Here is a 23504-nt window from a genome sequence, read left to right on the forward strand (position 1 = left end):
TCCAGATCTTTTGGAGCCCAGTTCTATTGTGCAACATTAACAATTTGTCATATTTACATTTGATAAATGTGCGATTTATTCATTCATATGAACTTTCCCTTGATCCAACCATCCCTGTTAACTATTTTCCCATGTATCTCCTCCCTTTTGTGGCTGAACTCTTTGAGAAGGCCATCATAGGTGCCTTTTCTTCCTTTGCTCTCCCTCTCTTCTTAACTCTCTACAGTCTGGCTTCTTACCTCATCATTCAGCCAAAACTGCTCTCTCCAAATTAACTAATAAACTTTTAATGATCAAATCTAATGACCTTTGACTCAGTCCTCATCTTTCTTGACTCCTCTATAGCCGTTGACACTGTTAGTCACCCTTTTCTTGTCTCTGGGTTTTTGCGACACCACCGTCTCCTAGTTATCCTCCTACTTATCAGACCAAGCTTCTCAGTCTCCTTTGCTGGCTCTTTGTCTAGTCTAGGTCATGCCTGCTAACCACAGATTTTCCACAGGGCCCTGTTATGGTCCTCTTCTATTCTCCTGTTACTCTATTTTACTTGATGATCTTGTCAGGCAGCAAGGTGGTTCAGTGGATAGAGCACTAGTCCTAGAGTCAGGAAGACCTGAGCTCAAATGCAGCCTCAGACACTTACTAGATTGTGTGAGTCTGGGTGAGTCACTTAACCTCTATTTGCCTCATTTTCCTCACCTGCAAAATGGAGATAATAACAGCTCTTACCTTGAAATGCAGGGTGGTTGTGAAGATCAAATGAGATACTATTTGTAAAGCACTTAGCAAAGTGCCTGGTACATAGTAGGAACTATATGAATGCTTATTCTCTTTCCTTAGTAAGATTCAATTATCATTTCTATGTTGATGACTCTCAGATCCCTTTATCCAGCCCTAACCTCTCTGCTGACCTCTGGTCCCACACAGGCCAAGAAGAAACAAAGCTCTCACTTTTTGCAGATGATATGATTGTGTATTTAGAGAATCTTAGAGAACCATGTAAAAATTACTTGAAATCATAAACAAATTTAGCAGAGTTGCAGGATATAAAATAAACCCACATAAATCATTGGCATTTCTATATAATACTAACAAATCCCAGAATAGAAAGAGAAATTCCATTTAAAATTCTAGTAGACACTACAAAATATTTGGGAGTCTACCTGCCAAAACACAACCGGGAACTATGTGAACACAATTATAAAACACTTTTCACACAAATAAAACCATATCTAAATAATTGGAAAAATACCAGTTGCTCATGGGTAGGCTGAAATAATATAATAAAAATGACAATTCTAACTTATTCAATGCCAACTACCTATTAGATATCTTAAACTCAACATGTCCCAAACTGAAGTCATTATCTTTCTTCTTACACTCTCCCCTCTTCCTAACTTCTCTATTATTGTCAAGGGCACTACCATCTTTCCAGTTACCCTGGATCAAAGGCTAGGTCTTATCCTCATCCTCAGCTCCTCACTCTTTCATACACCCCATATCCAATAATTTGCCAAGTCTCGTCATTTCAACCTTTACGGCATTTCTCATATATGCTCCCTTCTCACCTTTGACACTGTAACTTGGAGAGGACATCTTCAGTTGAATGATGAAGTCAGAATACAGATTGGACAGGGTTAAGTAGAAAGTGAGAGTAGAGGAAGTTAAACTATCTTGTGTAAATGACTTTCATAAGGAATTTCGCCCAGAAAGGAGGAAAAGATATATGATTGCTAGTGGTGATGATTGCATGAAGTCAAGGATTTTTAAGGATGGCAAAGATTTGTATTTGAAGGCCAGTAGCCAGAAAGAGATTGAACCTTAGAGGGGGTTGAGATTGGGTTTGGGGTGATAATGGTAGTGGTAATCTACTGGAGAAGATGGGAGGTGAGAGGATCAAGCATGCATGTAGAGGGGTTGGCTTTGACAAAGATCAGTGATAGGATAAGGAGACACAGACATTCAAGAGTAGAGTTGAACTGGTTCACACCAAGGAGATCAAGGTAGGGAAAGGAAGAATGTTTAGCTAGTGCAGGGATAATGGCTGGGAAAGGACTGAGGAGTAGAGGAAATGGAAGTCATGGTAAAGATGAAAACAGGATTAGGGATTATAAGCATAGGGAATGATGGAATATTGAAAGATTGTGGCCTGCTAAAGGAATTTCAGAATTCATGAACATGGAATAGAGAGTATGACCATCTCTGTGTTCTGAGGTGGAGATGGACAACTTTTTTTAAACACCAGTTCTTGGCTTGATACAGTTTTGTATGTATGGGTCTGTTCCCTCTTTCTGTGATTTCTTTGAGTGTATATGCCTAATAGTGGTATTACTGGGTTAAATGGCAGTCAAATGGTAAAAACGACTTTGTGGGTTTAGTTCCACATTATTTTCCATGGTGGTTCAATCAATTCACTGAGATCTCTCTTAATATCGGTTATTTGGGGCATTTTTTCACATGATAGTTGGTAGCTCATTTTTCTTCTTTTGAAAACTGCTTGTTCACATCCTTTAACCATTTATCTTTTGGGGAATGGTTCTTGTTATAAATTTGTACCTTGGATACAGACCTATATAAAAGAAATTTACTAAAAATATTTTCCTCCTCTTAATTGTTTTCCTTTTAATTCTAACTTTTCCTATAAAATGTAAGCTTCTTGAGGGTAGTGACAGTCTCCTTTATGTCTTTGCATCCCCCATCCTTAAAATAGTGCTTGTAATATAGTTGGTCCTTAATAAGTGTTTGTTGATTGATTAATAGTGTTATCTGTGGGTTAAAGGACAGTGATTTTTCCCACCTAATTCTTCACTGTTTTTTTTTTAGAATAATTGGGCAAAATCACAACCCTCTTAACAATGTATTATTTGTGCCTTTCTTCCTGTACTCCTAAAATAGTGACTATTTCCATCTCTTCTAATCTTTGTCAATTTGCTGAGTATGGAGTGAAATATCAACATTTTTCCTTTTTCTAACTTAGTATTGACCTTTTAACAAAGTCTTTTGCCTCTCTGACCTCTTGGTAGCAACTGACTCAGCTAAATCAATTCAAGGTGCCTTCAATTCAATTGAATCTCTTCCTATTATGTCTAAGTATATGTCCTTTTGTTAACTGCTGAATGACGTACAAGTATCTCATTATGTTCCAGTATGGAACCTAAACTACCAGGGGACTGGCCAAGCCAGGCTCACCCCAGCACACAGGAGAAAACTTCTGTCCTTGTTCCCTAAGCTCAATTCTTCCATTCCTATGCACAAATACCTCAAGGTCAATTCTATGCAGCTGTTCTCTAATCTAATGCTTTCTTTACTTTCAAAACCTACAGGGTCTCTAAAAGCCCAAAGTTTCTTCAGAAACTGTAGCAAAAGCAACTTAGATTTACAAACTCATACCCTGGGTCCCCACATTGCTCCTCCAAGAGTCACTTCCTGACCAGGGTCTATTTTCTCTTCTCAGCACTCACACTAAAGCACAACTAAAACCCAATCGTATTTCAGTTATTTCATATTATAGTTTCAGTGAGACAAGGGCTGCTCTCAAATTTACAGAATAGTCCCTTTAGGGATTGATGCAGCATATGAGAATGACATTTTGCAGAAAACAGTTAACTAGCATTACTGCATTTGGTACCCATCATTTTTGATTTGACAACTCCTGTCCCCTTGTACTCAGTGGATCAGGAGGTGGTGTGGTGTTAACAGCCTGAGCCTTGAGTACTCTGAGTCAATTAATCCAACCTTTCAGAAAAAAACAAAAACAAAAACAAACTATCTTAATTTGCACAAGGGAAGGGGATAGGATATTGTTCCACCACAACTTGGGAAGATAAGGTAGAGCTGAGGTCAAAAGAAAAAGATCTATGTAATTAGAAAATATTTTAGATTATAGAGAAGCAAACATAGTACCATAGTATTTGATAAACCCAATGACCACACCAACTGGGGCAAAGATTCATTATTCAATAAAAACTCCTAGGAAAATTGGAAAGCAATCTAGCAGAAATTAGGTTTAAACTGATATTTCCTATCATATACCAATCAAGAGAAGTTCTTTTTTTTTTTTGGTGAGGCAATCAGGGTTAAGTGACTTGCCCAGGGTCACACAGCTAGTAAGTATCATGTGTCTGAGGCCGGATTTGAACTCAGGTCCACCTGACTCCAGGGCTGGTGCTCTATCCACTGTACCACCTACCCGCCCCAAGAGAAGTTCTAAATGGATACATGACAATATAAAATCATAAAAAAATTATAAGAGAAAGGAAGGAAATACTTTTTGCAACTAGGGATAGGGGAAGAGTTCTTGATCAAACAAAGGACAGAGAAACTCTCAGAAGATAAAATGGACAATTACTTAATTAAAAAGTTTTTGCATTAAAGAGTCAGTGCAGGTAGAATTAGAAGGGAAACAGTGAACTGGTAAAACAATCTTTCCAGTAAATTTTTTCATATAAAGCTCTCATATCCAAGATATATACGGAATCGATTGAAATCTATAAGAACAAGAACCATTCCCCAATATATAAATGGTTAAAGGCTATGACAAGCACATTCTCAAAGGAACTTCTACTACAGAGGGACTGACTTCAACCTGAGGTAAATAGTCAATAGCTTCAGCACTGATTGATGATGATCTATTAAGAACACTATGAAAGTGTTCAGCCCATCTCTCTAGGATCATGTCTTTATCACTAATCAATGTGGCTCTATCAGCACTGAGAAGCTGAGATGCACCACAGGTCTTTGGCCCATAAATAGCCTTCAGGCCATCATAAAAGTGCTTTGGATTGTTACTGTCAGCATAAAACTGAATTTCATCTGCCTTCTTACTGAGCTAAGAATCCTGGATCTTTCTAAACTTTGCTTAAGAAATCTAAGCTATCAACAACCATGAAAAAATGCTTCAAATCACTAATTAAAATGGAAATTAAAATTTTGAGGTTCCACTTCATATCTATTAAGTTGGCAAAAAATGACAAAAAAGGAAAAAGACAGTTTTTGGAAGGGCTGCAGGAAAATAGGCACACTAACACACTATTGGTGGACCAGTTGATCCAGCTGTTCTGGAAAGCAATTTGGATCTACTTCCCAGAAGACATTAAATCGTGCACACTCTTTGGTTCAGTGATTTGGCAACTAGCCCCAGGCCCCAAAGATATTAATAAATGGGAGAAAGGACTAAAAAATATTTAGAACAGCTCTTTGTGATGCAAAAAACTGGAAACTATAGGGGTATTCATTAATTGAGGAATGGCTAAACAAATTACGGTATATTAATTTAATGAAATAGTATTATGCCATAAGAAATAAGAGGGAATCACAAGGAAACCTGGGAAGATGTGTATGAACTGATGAAGAGTAAAATGAGTATAGCCTAGAATAATTTATATATCAAGAGCATTGTGAAGAAAAATGGTTAAGAAAGACTTAGGAATGCTGATTAATGCAATGACCAACCACAATTCCAGATGATCAGTGATGAAACATGCTTCCCACCTCCTGACAGTGCAAGCATGAACTCAAGGTAGGGAACAAGACATGCATTTTAGGACATGGCTAATATGGTAATATGTTTTGCTTGAATGTGCATTTTGGACATTAGGGTTTTGTTCTTCCTTTCAGTTGGTGGAGAAGGAGCTAGTGATTGGGTTACCAAAATGAAAATAAAAGTAAAAGAGGTTCATTGAAGCATTTTTAAAAATGCACAGAAGACAGGTCAGTAGGAAAAGATAAGCAAGCCAGCTCTGAAAATAACATGATGAATTTATTATATACTTACAAAGAAAAACAAGCTGCATACAATACAGATTTACATCTTTACATATGATCCTTTTTTTCTATTTTTTGTATATGGAAATGCTCCTTTTTGTTGTTTATGTTTCAAATAAAAAACAAAGGTGAAAAAGTAAAATGAGTTGAAAAATTTTTTTAAAAGTTTTAAATTGTCCTTCTAAAATACACCCGAAGAATAAATGACAAAGTATATGTATATGTATACATAATACACAGACACACACACACACACACACGTATTTCAGAGTGATTGAAAAACCAATTATGTTCCTGGAGAACAGATAATGAAACATATTTCCCTCTTCTCAAAGAAAGGGAGTGAACAGCGGGACAATATGCTGTATGTGGGGACAGGCAGAGTTGCTTTTCCAGTTTTTTTGTTTAACTGTTTTTCTTTGTTTCAAGGGAAGGTTCAGTTGGAGATGAAGTCACAGCTATTTAACAAAGACCTATTTGAAAAAAATCTAAAAAACAAACAAAAAAACTGTTACAGCAAGAACTGGCTAATAAAATTTGGAATGACTACAAAATTTAGATTTAGGGTAACTGTGTGACAAGCTGAAGAAATATAAGATTCTACCTAGAACGTTTTAAAATTTGGATACACTTTGTACTCTGATGCCCTTTCACTGGGAATACTGTGTACACCGTTACCGGGTGACTGAGCCTATTGTGAGGAAGAGACGTCCTGCAGGAAGGCTGTTAACGGTGCGTGCTGGTGCATGCCTTTGGGTGGAGAAATCCCTTATTCCCCGAGTAGCGAAAGTGGCCTTGAAAGTGTTGTTACTCAAGCACTGACAAAATTAGCGGGTGAACCACCCTGGGGGCTGACCTTGAGTAGAATGCATGAGAAGCCTGTGCCTAGGGGTGTGCTAGAGCCAGATCTAACTCTTTTGGCTTGCAAACTATTAAGCTTTCAGTGTGAACATTTATAGCTTAGGTTACAAATCAGAGTTGGTTTTGTGGATTATCTAGTCATAAGAAAGTTTTAATAATACAGATTAAACTTAAAAGCATAAATTGTAAGGAGAATGCTGTTGTTAAACATTTCCCAGAATACCCCTATAAACATTGTGTGAGCTCAGAAGGAGTTGCAATAAAGGCTCAGGTAATGAAGTTTTCACCAGATAGGATGCCTGGTGACTGGAGGCTAATAATAATAATAATAAATAATAATAATAATAATAGGCATATATGTAGCATTTTAAAGCTTGCAAAGTGCTTTACATCTATTATCTTATTTGAGCCTGACCTGTGCCCATCTTGGTACATTCTAAGAAGTGATTTAGTCTTCTTCAGTCCTTTAAATTCAAACTGAATTGGGACTAAACATGACATCCTAGAATCACTTACTCACCTCTAGCAACCCCTGTATTGTTTTTTTGGGGGGCACTTTATTTTCCATTCTATAGATAGGAATAACCTCAAGTCCTCCCTTAATGCTGATGCTGGCATGTATGTAATTGTGAGGTTCTAAAGGCTACCCTAGTGGAGTTTACCAAGCTTTGAAGGCTTTGAGGACTGTATGTCTGCTGCTTGAGGACCAGCCTGGTAAGGTCTTCCAAAAACAGGAAGATAAATTTTGTAGCCTGAGCAACTTTTGTAGATTAGCTAAAGAACTTTAAAATTACTCAGCTGGAAGAAGTACCCACACTGAAAAATCATGTCTCTTTACAGTATTCCCTCACACACACACACACACACACACACACATCACATCTCTTTAAAGTAAAAGTGATAAAAAGCTGGTAAGTATAGGGGTTGAACAGCATGTCATCAGTGTTGAAAGATGGGAAGACTCCCTTAGAAGCCAGAAGAATTATTTCAGTTGCCTGAGCCAGAGCTGGACAGGAAAGGATATTCTAATTCCATCTCCAGAGAAGGGAAAGTAAAATAAAGCTAATTTGCTAGAGAACAGCAGCTAGGAGGAAAAGTACGGGTTAGTTCTCAGATAAGAAACTTAAAGAGGGATATGGCAGCTTTGGATGACCTGAGATATTTTAGATGACAGTGATATTTCTAGAGAGGGCAGTATAAGAGGAAATGGGCTAATTAATGCAATGAGGGTAGAGAATGAGTTTAGATGTTATGAAAGCTTTCTCATCAGTGTGCACTAGAACAAAGACAGTTTTGAAGCTTTTTTTGGAGATCTTTGAGAAATAGTATTCTACGGGGTAACTAGGTGGTGCAGTGCGTAGAGCCTTGGAGTCAGGAGGATCTGAGTTCAAATCCAGCCTCAGACAGGATACTTACTAGCTGTGTGACCCTGGCCAATTAACTTAACCCTGGTTGCCTTACCAAAAAGCAAAAAAAAAAAAAAAGAGAGAGAGAGAGAGAGAGAGAGAGAGAGAGTTGTCTGGAATGGTTTTAGAGATAATTTTATCTAGAGATAGCAAATAAACTAGATGATCTCCAAAAGGCTCTGCCAGACCTAGTATTTGATGAATTTTGAAGTGAGGTATTGTTGAGCTTTGGAAGAATTACTTCCTGAACTATTACTATATATTGACAGGCTGTGGTCTATAATTGAAAATCTGGCTCAGAATAAGAAAACGCTCAGGACTGGTGTCAGAGATCACATCAAACAACCTTCCTGAGGCAGTTTCCCTCACTTGTAAAATGAATGCATTGGGCGAAGCAATTTCTAAGGTCCTTTTCATTTCTAATAATATGATTCTATAGTACGGCTGTCTAGAAGCTATTAATAGCGTCAGTTCAGCAACTCCACCTAGTGTCAAGCACAAAGAGTGCTTGAATTTTGTGCTCTCAAAAACCACTGTTCTTCTGAAAGCACTTAAGACAACTTGGTAATGGATGTGATGACTGAAAAAAAAAGTAAACCTCCTTTCTCTTTAACAGCAGTTCTAAAGCATTAATTAGAAACTGAGGTGTCAATTCTAACATAGTTACCCTAGAATAATTCCATTATTCTGCATATATTGCAGCCAAAGGTAGTAAGAACCAATCTGCCCCAACACACATTTTTTTTAAACTAGGCCTTCTTCCCTTTTTACATAGGAGATACCTAGAAATATTTAAATTGACATTCATTTCTATTCTCATGAGATATACAATTTTGGGACGATTTTTAAAGACTGCTCTCATTGTTTTAGTCTTAATACTGACCGTTAAAAAAAAATTTCTGTTGTTCTGTGGGTATGATGGTGGAGGGTGTAGGATTCAACACACCTGAGAAAGGTAGTAAGAAGAATGAAAAGTGTTTAAAAAGTTTTTGGTATAGAACTCTAGCATTTAGTCAAGGAGGAGATGGAAGGTTTAAGCTGTTTAATTCCTGAAGAAAATACTTTAGACAAGAACCAGTGGCACCAACAGTATAAGAAAGGAGCCTAGCAGAAACAGTCAGATAGATTTAAATGAAGAAATCTACTTCTAGATAAACATGACCATCTTAAGCTTTTTTTACCGTGCTTTATATTACCCTTTCTCCTGTGTTTGTAGTATTTGAAAAGAAAATTGTTATATTTCAGAGTTTTCTAGAAGGGATTTTTATTGTAAGTCAGGAGAGTTGGGAAAATTTGGGAACCTAGAAGCTAGGCAGGGACTAGTGGAAGACAGGTATTTGGGTCTACACTCATTTGGTCAATAAACATTTATTAAGAACATTCTATGTGCCAGGAACTCTACTAAACACTGGGGAAATCATATATACAATATGTAGGCACAGCCAGTTAAAATGGTTTGAGAAACAAGGAGGCCAGTGTCACTGGTTTATAGAGTACATGGGGGGGTGTGTGTGTATCTAGGGTAGAAAGCATATGGTATAAGACTGGAAAGGTGGTGATGGTGGTGGTTGGGGACAGGGTTATGAAGGGCTTTGAACACACAACTTTAGGGTATGAGACTGGTAAGAAGACCTCATATGGAATGTCCTAAAGTCACACACTGTATTTGCTGTCATCTTTCCTACTTGGGCTTATTCTCTACATCTTCTTCCTGGAATGTCCTTCCCCCTCCTACCCCCCATCTATAGCTTTGTTGTTCTTTATATGTTTTCAGTCATGTCCCACTCTTTGACTCCTTTTGGGGTTTTCTTGGCAGATACTGAGGTGGTGTGCCATTTCCCTCTCCAGCTCATTTTACAGATGAGGAAACTGAGGCAAACAGGGTTAACTGACTTGCACTGGCTGAGGCTGTATTCGAACTCATGAAGATGAGTCTTCCCAACTCCAGGCCAGTACTTTATCCATTTTGCCACCTAGCTACCTCCACCTTTTAAAGTCCAGCTCAACTTTTACTAACCGAACTTTGATAATGTCTATGTTCTGTACCAGTTTTATTTATCAGTATATTGCCTTGTATGACTAGTTGTTTTTCTACAGGTAGAAAACTCAACTAAAGTGTAAGGTCCTTGAAGACAGAGATTGTGTCTTGTACTCCACAGTCCCTAACATATAGTCAATACTCAATATTTATTGGTGTATAGAATCATACATTTAGAACTAAAATGGACCTTGGAGGCAATTTTGGTCAATCTTCTCATTTTGCAGGTGAGACCAAGGGCCAGAGAGGCTAACTGATTTGCATATGGTGACAGTAGCTGAGCCAGAATCCAAACCCAGGTTCTCCAACTTCACATATAGCATTAGTACTGCACTATGTTGGCTACATTATTCTAATAGAATCCTAAATTATTTTAATTTGGAGAAATAATTTTTGACTGAAGATATTCATATATCTCCTCTACTTAAACATCATTATATCCCACCATTTAACTGATTTGAAAATGTGTAACAAAGTAGAAACAGTTTTCTTAAGTACACAGAATAACAGACAAGAATGAGACCCAGTGGAAGCAGAATGTGGAAAGGAAAGTTTCACTCTGAGACCTAGGCCTTCTCTCTATTCCTCACATATTATACTCCATCTCATACCACAACACCTTTGAAAAGGCAGTTCCATATGCCTGGACTGCATTCTTTCTTTACCTCTGCCTATAAGTTTCTTTTTTTTAAAGACGTAGCTTGAGTACTATCTTTTGCATGAAGCCTTTCCTGATCCTACCAACTACTAGTGCCTTCCCTCAGAGACTACCTTGTATCTAATTTTGTGGTTGTTGTTGTTCAGTTGTGTCCAACTCTGTGTGATCCCATGAACCATAGTACATGAACCCTTCCACTCTCTATTACCTCCCTCATGTCTGCTGCTTCCATGACACCATCTATCTATCCATATCATCCTCTACCACCCCCTTGTCCTTTTGATTTCAATTTTTCCCAACATCATGGTCTTTTCCAGTGAGTCCTGTCTTCTTATTATGTGGCCAAAGTATTTAAGCTTCAGTATTTGACCTTTCAATGAATAATCTGAATTAATTTCCTTAAATATTGATTGAGTCTTTCTCCTTGCTGTCCAATGGACTCTCAAAAGTATTTAACTACTCTGTATATATTTGTACTTATTAGCTTTACTTTATGATTATATATATATATATATATATATATATGTATATATACACACACACATATGTATAAAAATGTATGGCAAACATCTTCACGCAGTTTAAACTTCAATAGCTTAAACTGTTTTCTCCATTAGAACATAAACTCAGTGCTAGTAGGGATTATTTCATTCTTTGTCCTTGTGTTCCCTTTGCCTAGCACTTAGGAGATGCTTAATAATTAGCTGACTGACTCTACATTTCAACTTTTTTTCATGAAGATCAGCTCTGGCAAATAAAAATAAGGGCCAACATAGGCACACATCTATGTAATGTATTACAGTATGTAAGCACATAAGAAGACAAGTGCATAACATGTAATGTGAGGTGCTTACTTTATAATTTTTTATGACATTTAATTTCAGTGATGCACACCAAAACTTATTAAAGAACCTATGAGTTGATTAGTCAACCATGTCTGAGTCGCCAATCATACTCCTATATTGATGGAATAGGGACTAAATAAATGAAAAAAAAAATCTGATTTGATCACAGTAACACAAAAAATGTGCTGAGTCCTGTCAGTTACATGTTATACCATGTAATTGCATTAGATTTAGGACTGATTCCTGCAGTTAGAGGAAAAATGCTGTCTTCTGGAACTATCAAAGTGGCCAGAGTGCTTGACTTGGAATAAGGAAGCTGTGGATTCAGTTCTGCCTCTTACACTATTGTAATGGCCACAGGGAAGTCAGGCAACTTTTCTGAGCAGCAGTTTCTTCATCTGTAAAACAGAGATAATAACTATACCATCTTTTTAATATGACTGTTGTGAGACTCAAATGTGAGAATATACGTAAGCATTTCAGAAACTTTAAAACACCATATAAATGTCAGTGTTTGTTATTCAGATGGAAGGAGATCAGATGTTATTAGAAACTCCCTTAGTATCAAGCTTAGCTTATTTTTTTTTTAAACAAAATGCCCATTCAGGACACAAGGTTAAGATAAAGTATAGAGGAATATTACTTAATTTTACAATCTTTGTTTTGGCCTCTAATTTTCACTACCAGATCTCAAACAAATTAATTCTGTATTTTATTTTTTAAAAAATATACTTGGCACGGTAAGTCAGAATTGAAATGAACTTCAAAAAACCCTTTTATTATTTACACCTTTGGAGATAAAATATGTGCTATCCATACACACTGACCCAACAGTACACAACGGATGCAAAGTAGAAGCTTCTTTCCATTGTTCTAAAAAAAAAAAAGGTACAGTATATAAAATAAGTTTTTCCAGAAACCACAGTAACGGAATGGCTATTTGAATGACATTGCCATAGGAATTTCCCTGGTTGATGCAAGTTAACTTGCACATGCTTTCCAAACATTTAATTTATTAGAATAAAAAGTAAAAATGGCATCGATAAGGGAAAAACTAGGCCCTGAAAGGTAAAATGTTTAGAATTCTCCTGGGAATGCAATCTTACATTGTATGACTTTAACAATTTCTATACACGAAATAGAAATCTAAATAATTTAAGATGGTAAATTGATGTGACTCACAAAACAGTTTAAGTAAACTAAATCCAACCAACAATTAAGCCATTATCCACAGAAAGTTTTCTATGAGATACAAAGCTTTCACTAGGAATTCCCACAGGTATGGAGTGATAATTCTAATGGTATTAGAACTAAATAAAATACAAGTCATCTTATTAGATAACCATCTAAACATTAATAGCCTACTCTTACCCTAATCATTTACTATTATTTGTCTTTTCCTGTAGTAATTTTGTTGTTTTTTCATAGTTTTAAAGTAGTCTGAAGAATAATGATATTCTTAAGTAGTGGATGCTTGATTTGTCTCTGGAAATCTTAAACTGCTTTTGTATGGGTTTGCTAGTTTAAAAAAAAAAGGGATACAGGGTGAAGAAAGGGGCAGTCAGGACCATTTCCATTAGCTCTGAATGTAGGCAAATTTTTGTCTCACTTAAAACAAGGCTTGTTGGTGATGAAATATAAATTTTTCACAAAGAAATAATAACAGAATCACAAGATCAAAGAAAAAATTACATACGGGTAAAGATTTGTAATACATTGAATGATTTGATGATGTCCACATTCAATATGTCTCTTCTTTCACCTGCAAGCTATGGAAGATAAATCACTCTGTTCACTCTTGATATTCCAGTCAGTATCTGTTTCAGAATCACTGGAATAAACGCCAAACAGGGAAGAAGTTCTAGGAACAGACCATAATTCATCTGTTTGAGTAGCTGCATCACATAGTCGTTTACTTGATATTTTTACTTTGGTCTGAATACCTGGAAGAAAACACAACAGCATATGGTAAATTGATTATATTTTTAAAACAACTCCCACATTTAATGGTGATAATGTGTCAACACAACTAAATTGCCTAAACATACCTAAACTACGATGAGGGGGCCTTTTCAGAGAAATTTGTGTACTTTTATGCATCTTAAGTGAATGAACATCAACATCTATAGACACTAAGCCTTCTTCACAGTAAGGAGGCACCGAAGTGACATCATTAGATTGGTGATCAACATCTACTTGTGTCTGGGTAGCTTCATAATCATATGTAATCTGAAAATATAAATTAGAGAAATTTCATAGATACATGGCAACAATAAGTGCCTCCTCACTCATTCTACCTCTGCATTTGGAGACAGTAAAATAATAAAATCTTAATTCTTTACCATTATTGCACTATAAATTGCTACGCTTTCTGGGCAAGACTGAGTTAAATATGGCTATTGTTAGAAACTGAAACTTGAACCACATCAAGATATATTTTCCATAAATATGTAATTTAAAAATTTCCAGGTTAAATATAATGACATACTTTGTGGCCTGGGAAAAAATTATTTATGAACACCTAAACAGCTTCAGATAAAATTTATAACTCAGTAAAATTTCTAAAGCAGAACCAATCATGGATCACAGCTATTGATTACTTAGAATTATAACCAAAGCTTAAATCATACAGTAACTCACAGGAATTCAAATTTGGTCCCATCCCTACTTATTTAACTTTCCTTCCTACTATTTCCCACTACAAATTCTTACCAGGTCAGACTTCTTCAGGCCCTATGCACATTATGATTATTCTCAATTGCAAGTCTTTGGTTACGCTATTTTCTGTTTGTACTAACAATGTCTTTTGCCCCTCTACCCATCCTTCCAGGTTAGAGAGCTCCCCCTAATTCATGAAACTGTTCCCAACTGCTCCACACCAGTCCTTTTACTTTGACCTTTATTGTAGTCACTCAGTATGATTCATTTGGGTAACTAATCACACGCAGATTGCAGTGTTACTTATTTTTTTTTTAGTTGTTTATATATACTCTCTTATTTTTCCATTTTGGCCAAACGATGATATTAAAGAGAGGTTAGATAGTTGCTCAGTCTGAGCCTCATGGAATAACAGTACTTTGGTGGGGCCCACCATGTTTCTAGTAGTCTGGTTCTTATCTCTACAGATTCAGGGACTCAATTTCATTAAGCTTAGCCAGAGGAGATCAGGCTATCTGGAATGGATTGTTCTTAATCAAATTAATGAGACTGGCTTATAAACCAGAATGCCAAATTATTAATGCATAATGAGAAAGTCTACCAGTAAAGTTAAATTAATGACATAAAACTAACTAATGAGTACAGAGTGGATGTTTTTTTTAAAAAAAGTTCATTTTTTTAAAGCTTCACTGTCACTTTTCACTGATTTTTCTCATTCTGTTCCTGCTGCCATGCCACACAGCACACCCACCTTTATAACAAAAATGCAGACAAAACAAATGAACACATTGGCCATTCCTGAAAACATCTGCCTCATCCCACATGTATCAACTATCATATCTCTTCCAATGGGTAAGGATGGATGATCTTAAGGGATTTGCCTTTTCTCAGAAGAGGAATATTAGAGGCAGCTAGGTGGCATGGGCCTGGAGTCAAGAAGACCTGAGTTCAAACCTAGCCTTAGACACTTACTAGCTTTGTGACCCTGGGCAAATCATTTAACTTCTGTCTGTCTCAGTTTCCTTAACTGTAAAGTGGGCATAACGGTAGCATCTACTGCCCAGAGTTGTTGAGAGGATCAAACGAGATAACATTTGTAAAGTGTTTAGGATAGTACCTGGTACAGAGTAGGTGCTTAATAAATGCTGATTTCTTCCTTCCTTTCTTCTTATAATACCGTGAGGCTATTTTCCTTGGTATATGATGACTGCAAGGTCTGCTATGCTAGCTATACTCTCCCCGATGAGTGTTTAAGACATACGTGCAAATTCTTAATTTTTGGCTCTTTTTTTCTAGATTTTAGGGCATTACTCTTCTTTTGTCACAATAACACTACTCCTGACAGACATGTTACAATTAATTAAGATTATGCTTTTTATAGTTGTGGATTATCTTATAGATCATAGGTCAATCCTGCAGATAAAAAACTGAGCCCTAGGAATAGGAAGTGAGGTCAGTTACCTGGTTAGCTGCAGGGCCTGACAACCCAGTCCAGTGCTTATTCTATTACCCCACACAGTCTTCTTATGATAATCTCATTTAATAGTAGTTATCTTTTGTAATGGTACCTCTTTGAGAGGGTTTTGGGAGGATAAATTGCCTACCCTCATTAATATGCACAAATGATCTCTTAGAGAAGGTTATTTTTGCAGTTGGTTAATTTATATTTTATATTGCTTATTAGCTTCAATTTCAGGACGATATCTGGTCCTATAAATCTAAATAGATCTTACTTAGTTTGGGGCTTCTAATCATTGTGTACTGACTACACTCTCTAGGTTAGGTTGATTCAAAGCTCTTGGAGGGTAAGGTCAATTTCTTACATTTCTTCTGTTGAATAAAAGAACTAGAAATATATATTCTGAAGGAATGGCAGAGAAAGAAAGATTTTAAAAACCACCTGAAAACCTAATTATAACTAGATGAAAATTCATCCACAAATGTTCCAGGGGAAAAGCAATCTAAGATACTTTTCATATACAGGATTGGGGAGGAGACTCTATTACTTGCAGATAGTAAATATTTAGATGTTTCCTGAACTAAACATGAGTTGAACTGAGGAGCCTTTTTTGCTTTCAAAAAAACTCTTTTTACCAAAGTACTCAGTAGTTCCCAATAACCACCTGAAGAATAAACAAACTAGTTTTATTTAAGGAACAGATATTAAACATTATAGGAATTGTTTATTTTTTTAAAAAGAATGCTAAAGTACCGCATTATGATTGTTAATCTTGCGTTACAGTTTACGACCTGCATTCAACAATTCAAAATACTTTAGAGCTAGAAGGATACTTTGATAGAAGATAATTGCAGAACTATACAATACTGTCATTATATTAAGGTAGCATATGATTTGCATGGGGAGGGGGAAGAGAGGCTACACTAGATGACCCTTAAAGTTCCTTTCAGCTTTAAGTTGCTATTATTCTAAGAAAGTAAACTTTTGAAATGAGGTAAAATGGGGGAGAGACAGAGTAAAAAGGAAATTTAAAACTCATTGTTGAACTAGTAGCAGAGTTATAAAAATACTGGCATCATGACTTTACTGCCCTCAAGATGTATGATATAAAACTTGCTACAATGACTTCTTGGTCAACTATGTGTTAGCAGTCATGAAATCTGAATTTGCAGTTTCTCTACTCACATCAGCCAAAAAGCACCATGTTCATCGCTAATGGAAGAAGTATTAACCAAGTCCTTTTGTATCAGTTCAGCTAATAATGACTACTACACACAGCATACTGTGTTAAATTCTACTAGCGGACATAAAAGGGAAAAAGACATGGTCTGAGCCTACAATATAACATACACACAAACACTTACGATACAAAGCAATATGTGACTTAAGAGATCACCTGCAGATCATGAAGAAGTTGGCATATGCTATGGGCTTTGTAAGATAAGTAGGATGTGAATAAGTAGATCATAGTCAAGGTAGGAATTTCATAGGATTATAGATTTAGAGATAGAAGGGACTTCTCGTCCAATCTCCTCTTTTTACAAATAGGGAAATAAAGGCCCAGATAGGCTACGTGACTTGGCCAAGATCATATTATGTGACAACAGAGCCAAGTTTTGCACCCAGGTCCCTTAACTCCAAATTTCCAAAATATTCTAATACCACTGTGTTGCAGTGAGAAGCAGTGTGATTTCAAGGATACATAAAATGTAACAGAAAGGCTGAAGATGAGCTAAGCGAAAAGACTACTGGATTTGGCCACTAGGAAATCATTTGAGAGAACAATTTTAATACAGTGGGAGGAAAAGAAGCCAGACTGCAAAAGATGAAGAAGTAGGTTGTAGAATTACTTGTGTAGACTACTTTTTGGGAAAGCTTTGGTGATAAAAGGAAGGACAGAGATAAAACAGTAGTTTAAGGGGTTAGCAAGGTCCAAGGAAGATTTTTTTTTTGGATGAGCAAGACCTGAACACATTTATAGGGAGAAGGAAAAGAGTCAGTAAATTATTTAGATTTCCAGCCTCTTCAAACACATGAACAGCAACAAGGATGGGCAACCCTAGAATCTTGAAGAGGGAGAAATATTACCCATTGTGTTTTTGACAAGTACTATATATACAGTGGCCACTACAGCAGTATTCCTGGGGAAACATGTTACCACTAATGCCACCTAGGTTTTTTTGTTTTTGTTTTTGCTAAGGACATAAATGTTACTAAGCTACTGTGGTCCCATCTTATGGAGAGCCACAGAATGCATTTTCTACACAGAAACTGCTCAAATCGTTAATCAACCAATAAGCATTTACTAAATACTTACTCTGTACTGAGCATTTGCTAGGAATACAAAAAAAATTTAACATTTCTGGCTTCAAGGTGCTTACATTCTACAGGAAACAATATGTACATGTAAATACATATAAAATAGAAGGTAATTATTTTGGAGGAAAATGGTGCCAGGAAAGATTTGGTGTTTGGAGGTAGTGAGAAGTGGATGTTAGGTATAGGGGAAAGACAGCATGAGTAAAGGAATAGAGATAAGAAAGCGCTTTGTATGAGGAACAGCAAGCATGCCAGTTTGGCTGGACTGTAAATACTAATTATTACTGTAACGAGGTTGGAAAGGTAGGTTAGAGTCAGGTTGTACAGGGCTTTAAGTCAAACAGAGGAGTTTGTATTTTATCCTAGAGGTGATAGGGGGCCATTGGAGCTTAATTGTGTGTGTGTGTGTGTGTTGACAGTATGATCAGAACTATGATTTAGGAATATATTTTTGTGAATAGACTGGAGAGGAGAGAAATTAGAAGTAGAGAGACTTGTTAAGAGGCTATTGCAATAGTCCGGGCAAGAAATGATGAGGTCCTTAAGTAGGGTTATGGTGGTGTATATGGAGAGAAAGGGACAGATATGAGGAACATTGTGGGAGTATGACTTACAAGACTTGGCAACTGACTGGATATTTGGAGCCCAGGAGAACGAGGAGTTGAAGATGGCTCCAATGCTGCTAACCTTGGTAACTTCAAGGAATGAGAGGGCAGTCTAGAAAAGGGGTAGGTTGAGGGGGAGGGTGGAAAGATAATGAATTCTATTTCAGACTTCTTGAAGTCAAGGTGTCTAGGGAACATCTAGTTCGATAAGACTAGGGCTGGATACATGGACCTACAAGTTATCAGCACAGAGATGGCAATAAGACTCATGGAAACTGATGAGATTATCAAGTGAGAGAAGGCAGGGCAGGGGAGCCCAAGACAGTTTTCAGCTACATTCACCATTGGGGGTAGGACAAAAATGAAGACACAGCAAAGGAGCCCTAAGACAGGAAGGAAAACACTAGGAGCCATGAAAACCCAGAAAGGAGACAGTTTTGTTACTATTAATAGTACTGAACTACTATAAAGTCACCAGTTTTATTAACATTAATAATACTGAACTACTATAAAGTCACTACTCAGTCACACTGAGTAGGTTAGGTTTTTGTGAGCTAGTCTTGGAACCTAATCTACCTTTTAAAATATTGTTTCTATATGGAATGATATTCCCAGTTTGAGTAAATTAAATTCATCAAACGTTTATTAAACGCCTACTACTTACAAAGTAGTGTGTGTTAAGAACAGATAAGATACAGTTCAAACTGTGGAGAGCTGCCAATCCATTTGGTGAGATACAGATGTATACAACTATAAATAACAGAAAAAAACGATTCCAAGTACTAGAAGAGTTCAGAGAATGACTGCATCACTTTACCATCTGACAAACACATAAAACCCCAAGTTGGGACCTTCTTGACAGGCTTGATTAGTTTTTAAAACCTCAGGACATCTTAAAGCTGCTGGTAGTGCTTGGGGAGGAAATATAGGGTTGACCTGAGACACTCGTTGTGTGTTTATGGGCACTATTCTTCCTAAATGCTAAATTTGTTTTTACCTGCTGAGAGAGTCTAAGCACTGTCATTGTTGTTCAGTTAATTTTCATCGTGGTGGACTTACTCTCCGTGATTCCATCTGGGGTTTTCCTGGCAAAGATACTGGAGTGGTTTGCTATTTCCTTCTTCAACTCATTTTAGAGATGAGAAAACTGAGGCAAACAGGGTTAAGTGACTTGTCGAGGGTCACACAGCTATTAAGTGTCTGAGGCCAAATTCGAACTCAGGAAGATGAGTTTTGCAGACTGCAGACCTGGCACTCCATCCACTGTAACACCTAGCTATCATCCTTAAGTTTTGTGAATACCGTACAAATTTGAAAGCCCTGGAGAATGAGTATGTGGTAGTTGACTCTTCCTCTGGCAGAGGAGGTGGAGGGATGGGGGGTGAGAGGAAGAGGGAGAGAGGGAGAGGAAGAGAGGGAGACAGGGAGAGGGAGAGAGAGAGCTTTTCTTCCTAAATGCTTGCTTGTTTTTAACCTGCTGAGGAGTCAAAGTACTGTCAGCACCCTATAAATTTCAGAGCCCTGGAACACAGCCCTGTCGTCCTTGCCCTAGTTGGCTCTGGCCCTGGCAGGCGAGGAGAGAGGACGAGTCTCCTCCTCACCCCTTACCTGGGCAGTCGCAGGCCTCTTCCGGGCGGGGAGGACGAGTCTGCAGGGCGTGGGGTCGGCTGAGGGGACGTCCAGCTGCTGACCCGCCGGTCGGGCCTCCCCGTGCTCCTCCGCCTCCGGGCCAGGGGTAGGGGCCGGGGCGGGCGTCGGCTCCTCCGGGCGCTCCTCGGGGGGCAGGGCCGGCGCCCGGTGCAGGGTGGGCACGGCGCCCGCCACCAGCCGCAGGCGCTGCGAGAACTGCAGATTCTTCTGGATGACGGAGGAGACGTCGAAGCAGCAGGGGGCGAAGTGGTCGGAGCAGATGACCGAGCGGTCGTTGCCCCCGTACCAGTCGGCGCGGTGGCCCCGCACGAAGCGGTCCCACAGCAGCCGCACCGCGCGGTCCTTGGGGAAGCGGAACAGGGACTTGCCCGACTTGGTGGTGTTGCCGCAGTGGGCGGCCACGCAGCGGGCCGGCATGGCGGGGGGCCCGCCGCGGCCGACAACCGCCCGCCAGCCGGCCGCCCAGGGGTTCCTAGCTGCACCAGGCGATTTCGGCAAGTCCCAGCTCTTTCTCTTCCCCCGCCTCTGGGCTAACGGAAGTGTCGTCACGGGGTCTCGCAAGGCGGGGGCGGGGCCGAAGCTTGGGTCTAGGCTATTGCCTTCTCTCTGCCTGTTCGCCTCCGGCCTTCCCGCTTCCTAAAGGCGGACGTGAGGAGGAACGGAGGGGAATACGAATTTCGCGCGGGCCACTTCGAGTAGCCACACGTCGGACCCAAATGACTATAGGACCGGAAGCAGGGGTTGCCATAACGACCAAGGAGCCCGCTGCTGCCGCTCTGCTGCCGCACGCCTCCTTCTCTGCACTTGGGAAATCAGGAAAGCCGAGCAACTGAGAGGAAAGGCGAGGCAGGAAGCAGGCTAGCGCGACCAGAATCGGCCTGCGCCGCAGACCTCGGCCTGGGTAAAGGACCGTACCGGAAGTCGCCCGTTACCATGGCAACCATGGAGGGGTTGCCAGGGAGATGACCCCATTTCTACCTCCTCCCAACTCAGCTGTGGTGGCTCCTGTCACGAAGATAAGGCCAGGACTCCGACTATGATTCCCGGGAAATACCGCACCAGCCCTGGCCGCATCACGCCGAGCAACGTACGTGTTTGGGGCCGGGCCTTCGGCCCGCCCTCTCTCCATCCCCTGGGGTACCTCTGTCTTCCTGGCTGGCGGCCGCAGTCAGCTTCTTGGGGCCAGAATTAACCCCCCGGCCCTCGGTGATGGGAGGGATCCCCTAGACCTGTCCGCGGCTTCTCCTCACCCCGTTGTCTGACTTCCATGGAAAGAAGAGGGCCTTAAACCTCCCTGGGCTCCTCTGCCTCCTTCTGCCTTTTCTTCCCATGCCCGCCAGAAAATGGCCTGGCTATGAAATCCTTCGGGAATCCCCTTCCCTCTGGTTAAGTGAAAACTGCTCGGCTTGCACCCTTGCCCCGCATCCTCCCCCTTGCCCGTCCCTCACGTTGTCCCCTGTGGTCATACTCAGGAGTCTTGTGGGAGTGGCCCGGTTACAACGTTAAGTGCTTTGTGGCATTATCTCGGGTGTCCCCAAAATCATAGTGCACTTTTAAGCTTTAGCGGATTAAAACCGCACCAAGACTTTTGGGACACCCTGTAGATTGGGCATTTAAGGTCTATTGTTTCCTTGGCCGGGATCAGGGTTCCTAAGACTTGGAGCTAGTTTGCGTTATCTCAGGGCCTTGGTTTTTAAATGGAGAAACACGGGACATGCATAATTCGTTATCAGATGGGAACTGTCCATTTCACCTGTTTAATGAGGCAACATTAGTCATTTAGACCTGAGTAGGTAGATGCTATATAGCTTGAGTTAATAAGTAAATCACAGAAGATATTTTGGAAAATAAAGTAGAGAAAACATAAAAGTACCTTTAGGTAATACTACTCTCAGCATGAGCCTTTTTTATTATTAGTTTTGATTTCCTTTTTAAATTAAGTTGTGACCTGGGTTCTAGTCTCAAATTCTGCCCCTAACTAGCACTGTGACCTGGAGTAAGTCACTTAGACTAATATTTAGACTTTCAGTTTTTTCATTTATAACATGAGAGGGGGTTGGTTAAATGATCTCTTGAGTTTCCATTCAGCCCCACAAATCTGGGATTCTGTGACTGTAGATCCACAGAGAATACTCAGAAGGGAAAGGGTATAAACATTTATAGAATGCCTAATATGTGCTAAGTGCTTTTTGTGAAGTAGGTACTATTATTATCCCCATTTTATTGTTGAGGAAACCGATCTAAACAGAGGTTAAGTGACTTGCCCAGGGTCATGCAGCTAGTGTCTGAGGCCATTTTTTGAATTCATGTCTTCCTGACTCCAGACCCACTACTTTATGTATTGCACCATCAGCTGCATCTAGAAAAATGTATATTTGTTTGAAAAAAAAAAGATGTTTTGAATAGTAATAGTTATTTTTACTGTAACTTTTTTTTTGAACATTTTGGTGTATGCCACTATTTTAAAATTTTAATGCCAACTTTTGAGAAGGTTTAATCTTCAAATTTCAGGTGAATTGTGGGCTTCATCTGGTTATTCAGACATCATCAGTGCCTGAGAAAAGCAAAGTAAGGTTTGAGCAAATTCTTATTTGAATTGATAGTTATTCATTACGCCATGCTCTTTTTGTGTGGCTCTGAAACTATTTGAATTCTTTTAGCATGTATCTACATAAGTAGACATCTACACTCAAAATGGATTGAACAAGAAAAAAAAACTTAACTGATTGGGGTGGCCAATTATTTAAATGAACTTAAGAGTAAAGATAAAGCATGAGTATGTCCTGAGGAGGCCTCAGTTCCATTGGGAGCTCCAAAGGTCCTGATCCTGGATCTGTCCTGTGAAATTCTTTCCTGCCAACCCCTGCCTCAGTAGGCACCAGTTTCTTCACCCTCCCCTTCCCTCCTCCCCCCAATTTGAACATCACCTTTCATTTCCATGACCCAGCTGATGTATTTGAAGGGAACCTACTGGGGAAATGATTAAGTTTACATTTTCATAGCACTTTAGATTTGCAAAGCCTTTGCTTCACAGAGGTGTATTATGCAAGGACTGTTATCCCTGTTTTAGATGTGGACACAGGATCAGAGTGGTGAGATGCCTCCCCCAAGGTTTCACAGTGACTAATGAGCAGAGCCAGGACTTGAACTTAGATTCTCTGATCCTAAGTACAGGGCTTATTCCATCATATTATGTTACCTCAAAATGACAAGAAGTGTTTTAGAAAGTATTTCCTCATAAC

The 23504-nt window shown here is 39.0% G+C and overlaps 2 protein-coding genes across 9 annotated transcripts in view; one reads left to right on the top strand and one right to left on the bottom strand.

Moving 5' to 3' along the window:
• Nucleotides 1–12322: 12322 nt before the first annotated feature.
• On the bottom strand, nucleotides 12323–20901 carry THAP10 (THAP domain containing 10). Its single transcript, XM_020982043.2, has 3 exons — nucleotides 20221–20901; nucleotides 13620–13800; nucleotides 12323–13514 (listed from the first exon to the last, which is right to left on the bottom strand). Exons 1-3 carry the CDS (start codon nucleotides 20677–20679, stop codon nucleotides 13330–13332), a joined length of 825 nt encoding a protein of 274 aa, XP_020837702.1. The 5' UTR covers nucleotides 20680–20901; the 3' UTR covers nucleotides 12323–13329.
• Nucleotides 20902–20922: 21 nt separating this feature from the next.
• The window catches only part of LRRC49 (leucine rich repeat containing 49), a 190740-nt gene continuing 188158 nt past the window's right edge, over nucleotides 20923–23504 (top strand). For 3 of the 8 annotated variants that reach the window (XM_078151230.1, XM_078151233.1, XM_078151235.1), the window contains exon 1: nucleotides 20931–21349. In XM_078151230.1, coding sequence (XP_078007356.1) covers nucleotides 21299–21349 — 51 coding nt within the window. In that variant the 5' untranslated portion in view covers nucleotides 20931–21298. Of the gene's footprint in view, nucleotides 21350–22773; nucleotides 22831–23504 lie in introns of all 8 variants that reach the window. The other 5 variants (XM_078151232.1, XM_078151231.1, XM_020982063.2 and 2 more) reach the window with 3 other exon arrangements.

Source organism: Phascolarctos cinereus, unplaced genomic scaffold (assembly GCF_003287225.1).
Source record: "Phascolarctos cinereus isolate Bilbo 61053 unplaced genomic scaffold, phaCin_HiC Scaffold_3;HRSCAF=262, whole genome shotgun sequence".
In the NCBI taxonomy this organism is placed as follows: Eukaryota; Metazoa; Chordata; class Mammalia; order Diprotodontia; family Phascolarctidae; genus Phascolarctos; species Phascolarctos cinereus.

Bases quoted from the DNA above. Each gene is read 5' to 3' on its own strand.
- THAP10 (XM_020982043.2), bottom strand. From the start codon at position 20,679: ATGCCGGCCCGCTGCGTGGCCGCCCACTGCGGCAACACCACCAAGTCG. The intron at 13,801-20,220 runs GTAAGGGGTGAG...TTATATTTTCAG, and splicing joins AGAGGCCTGCGACTGCCCAG to ATTACATATGATTATGAAGC. The intron at 13,515-13,619 runs GTATGTTTAGGC...GTTTTCTTCCAG, and splicing joins GCCCCCTCATCGTAGTTTAG to GTATTCAGACCAAAGTAAAA.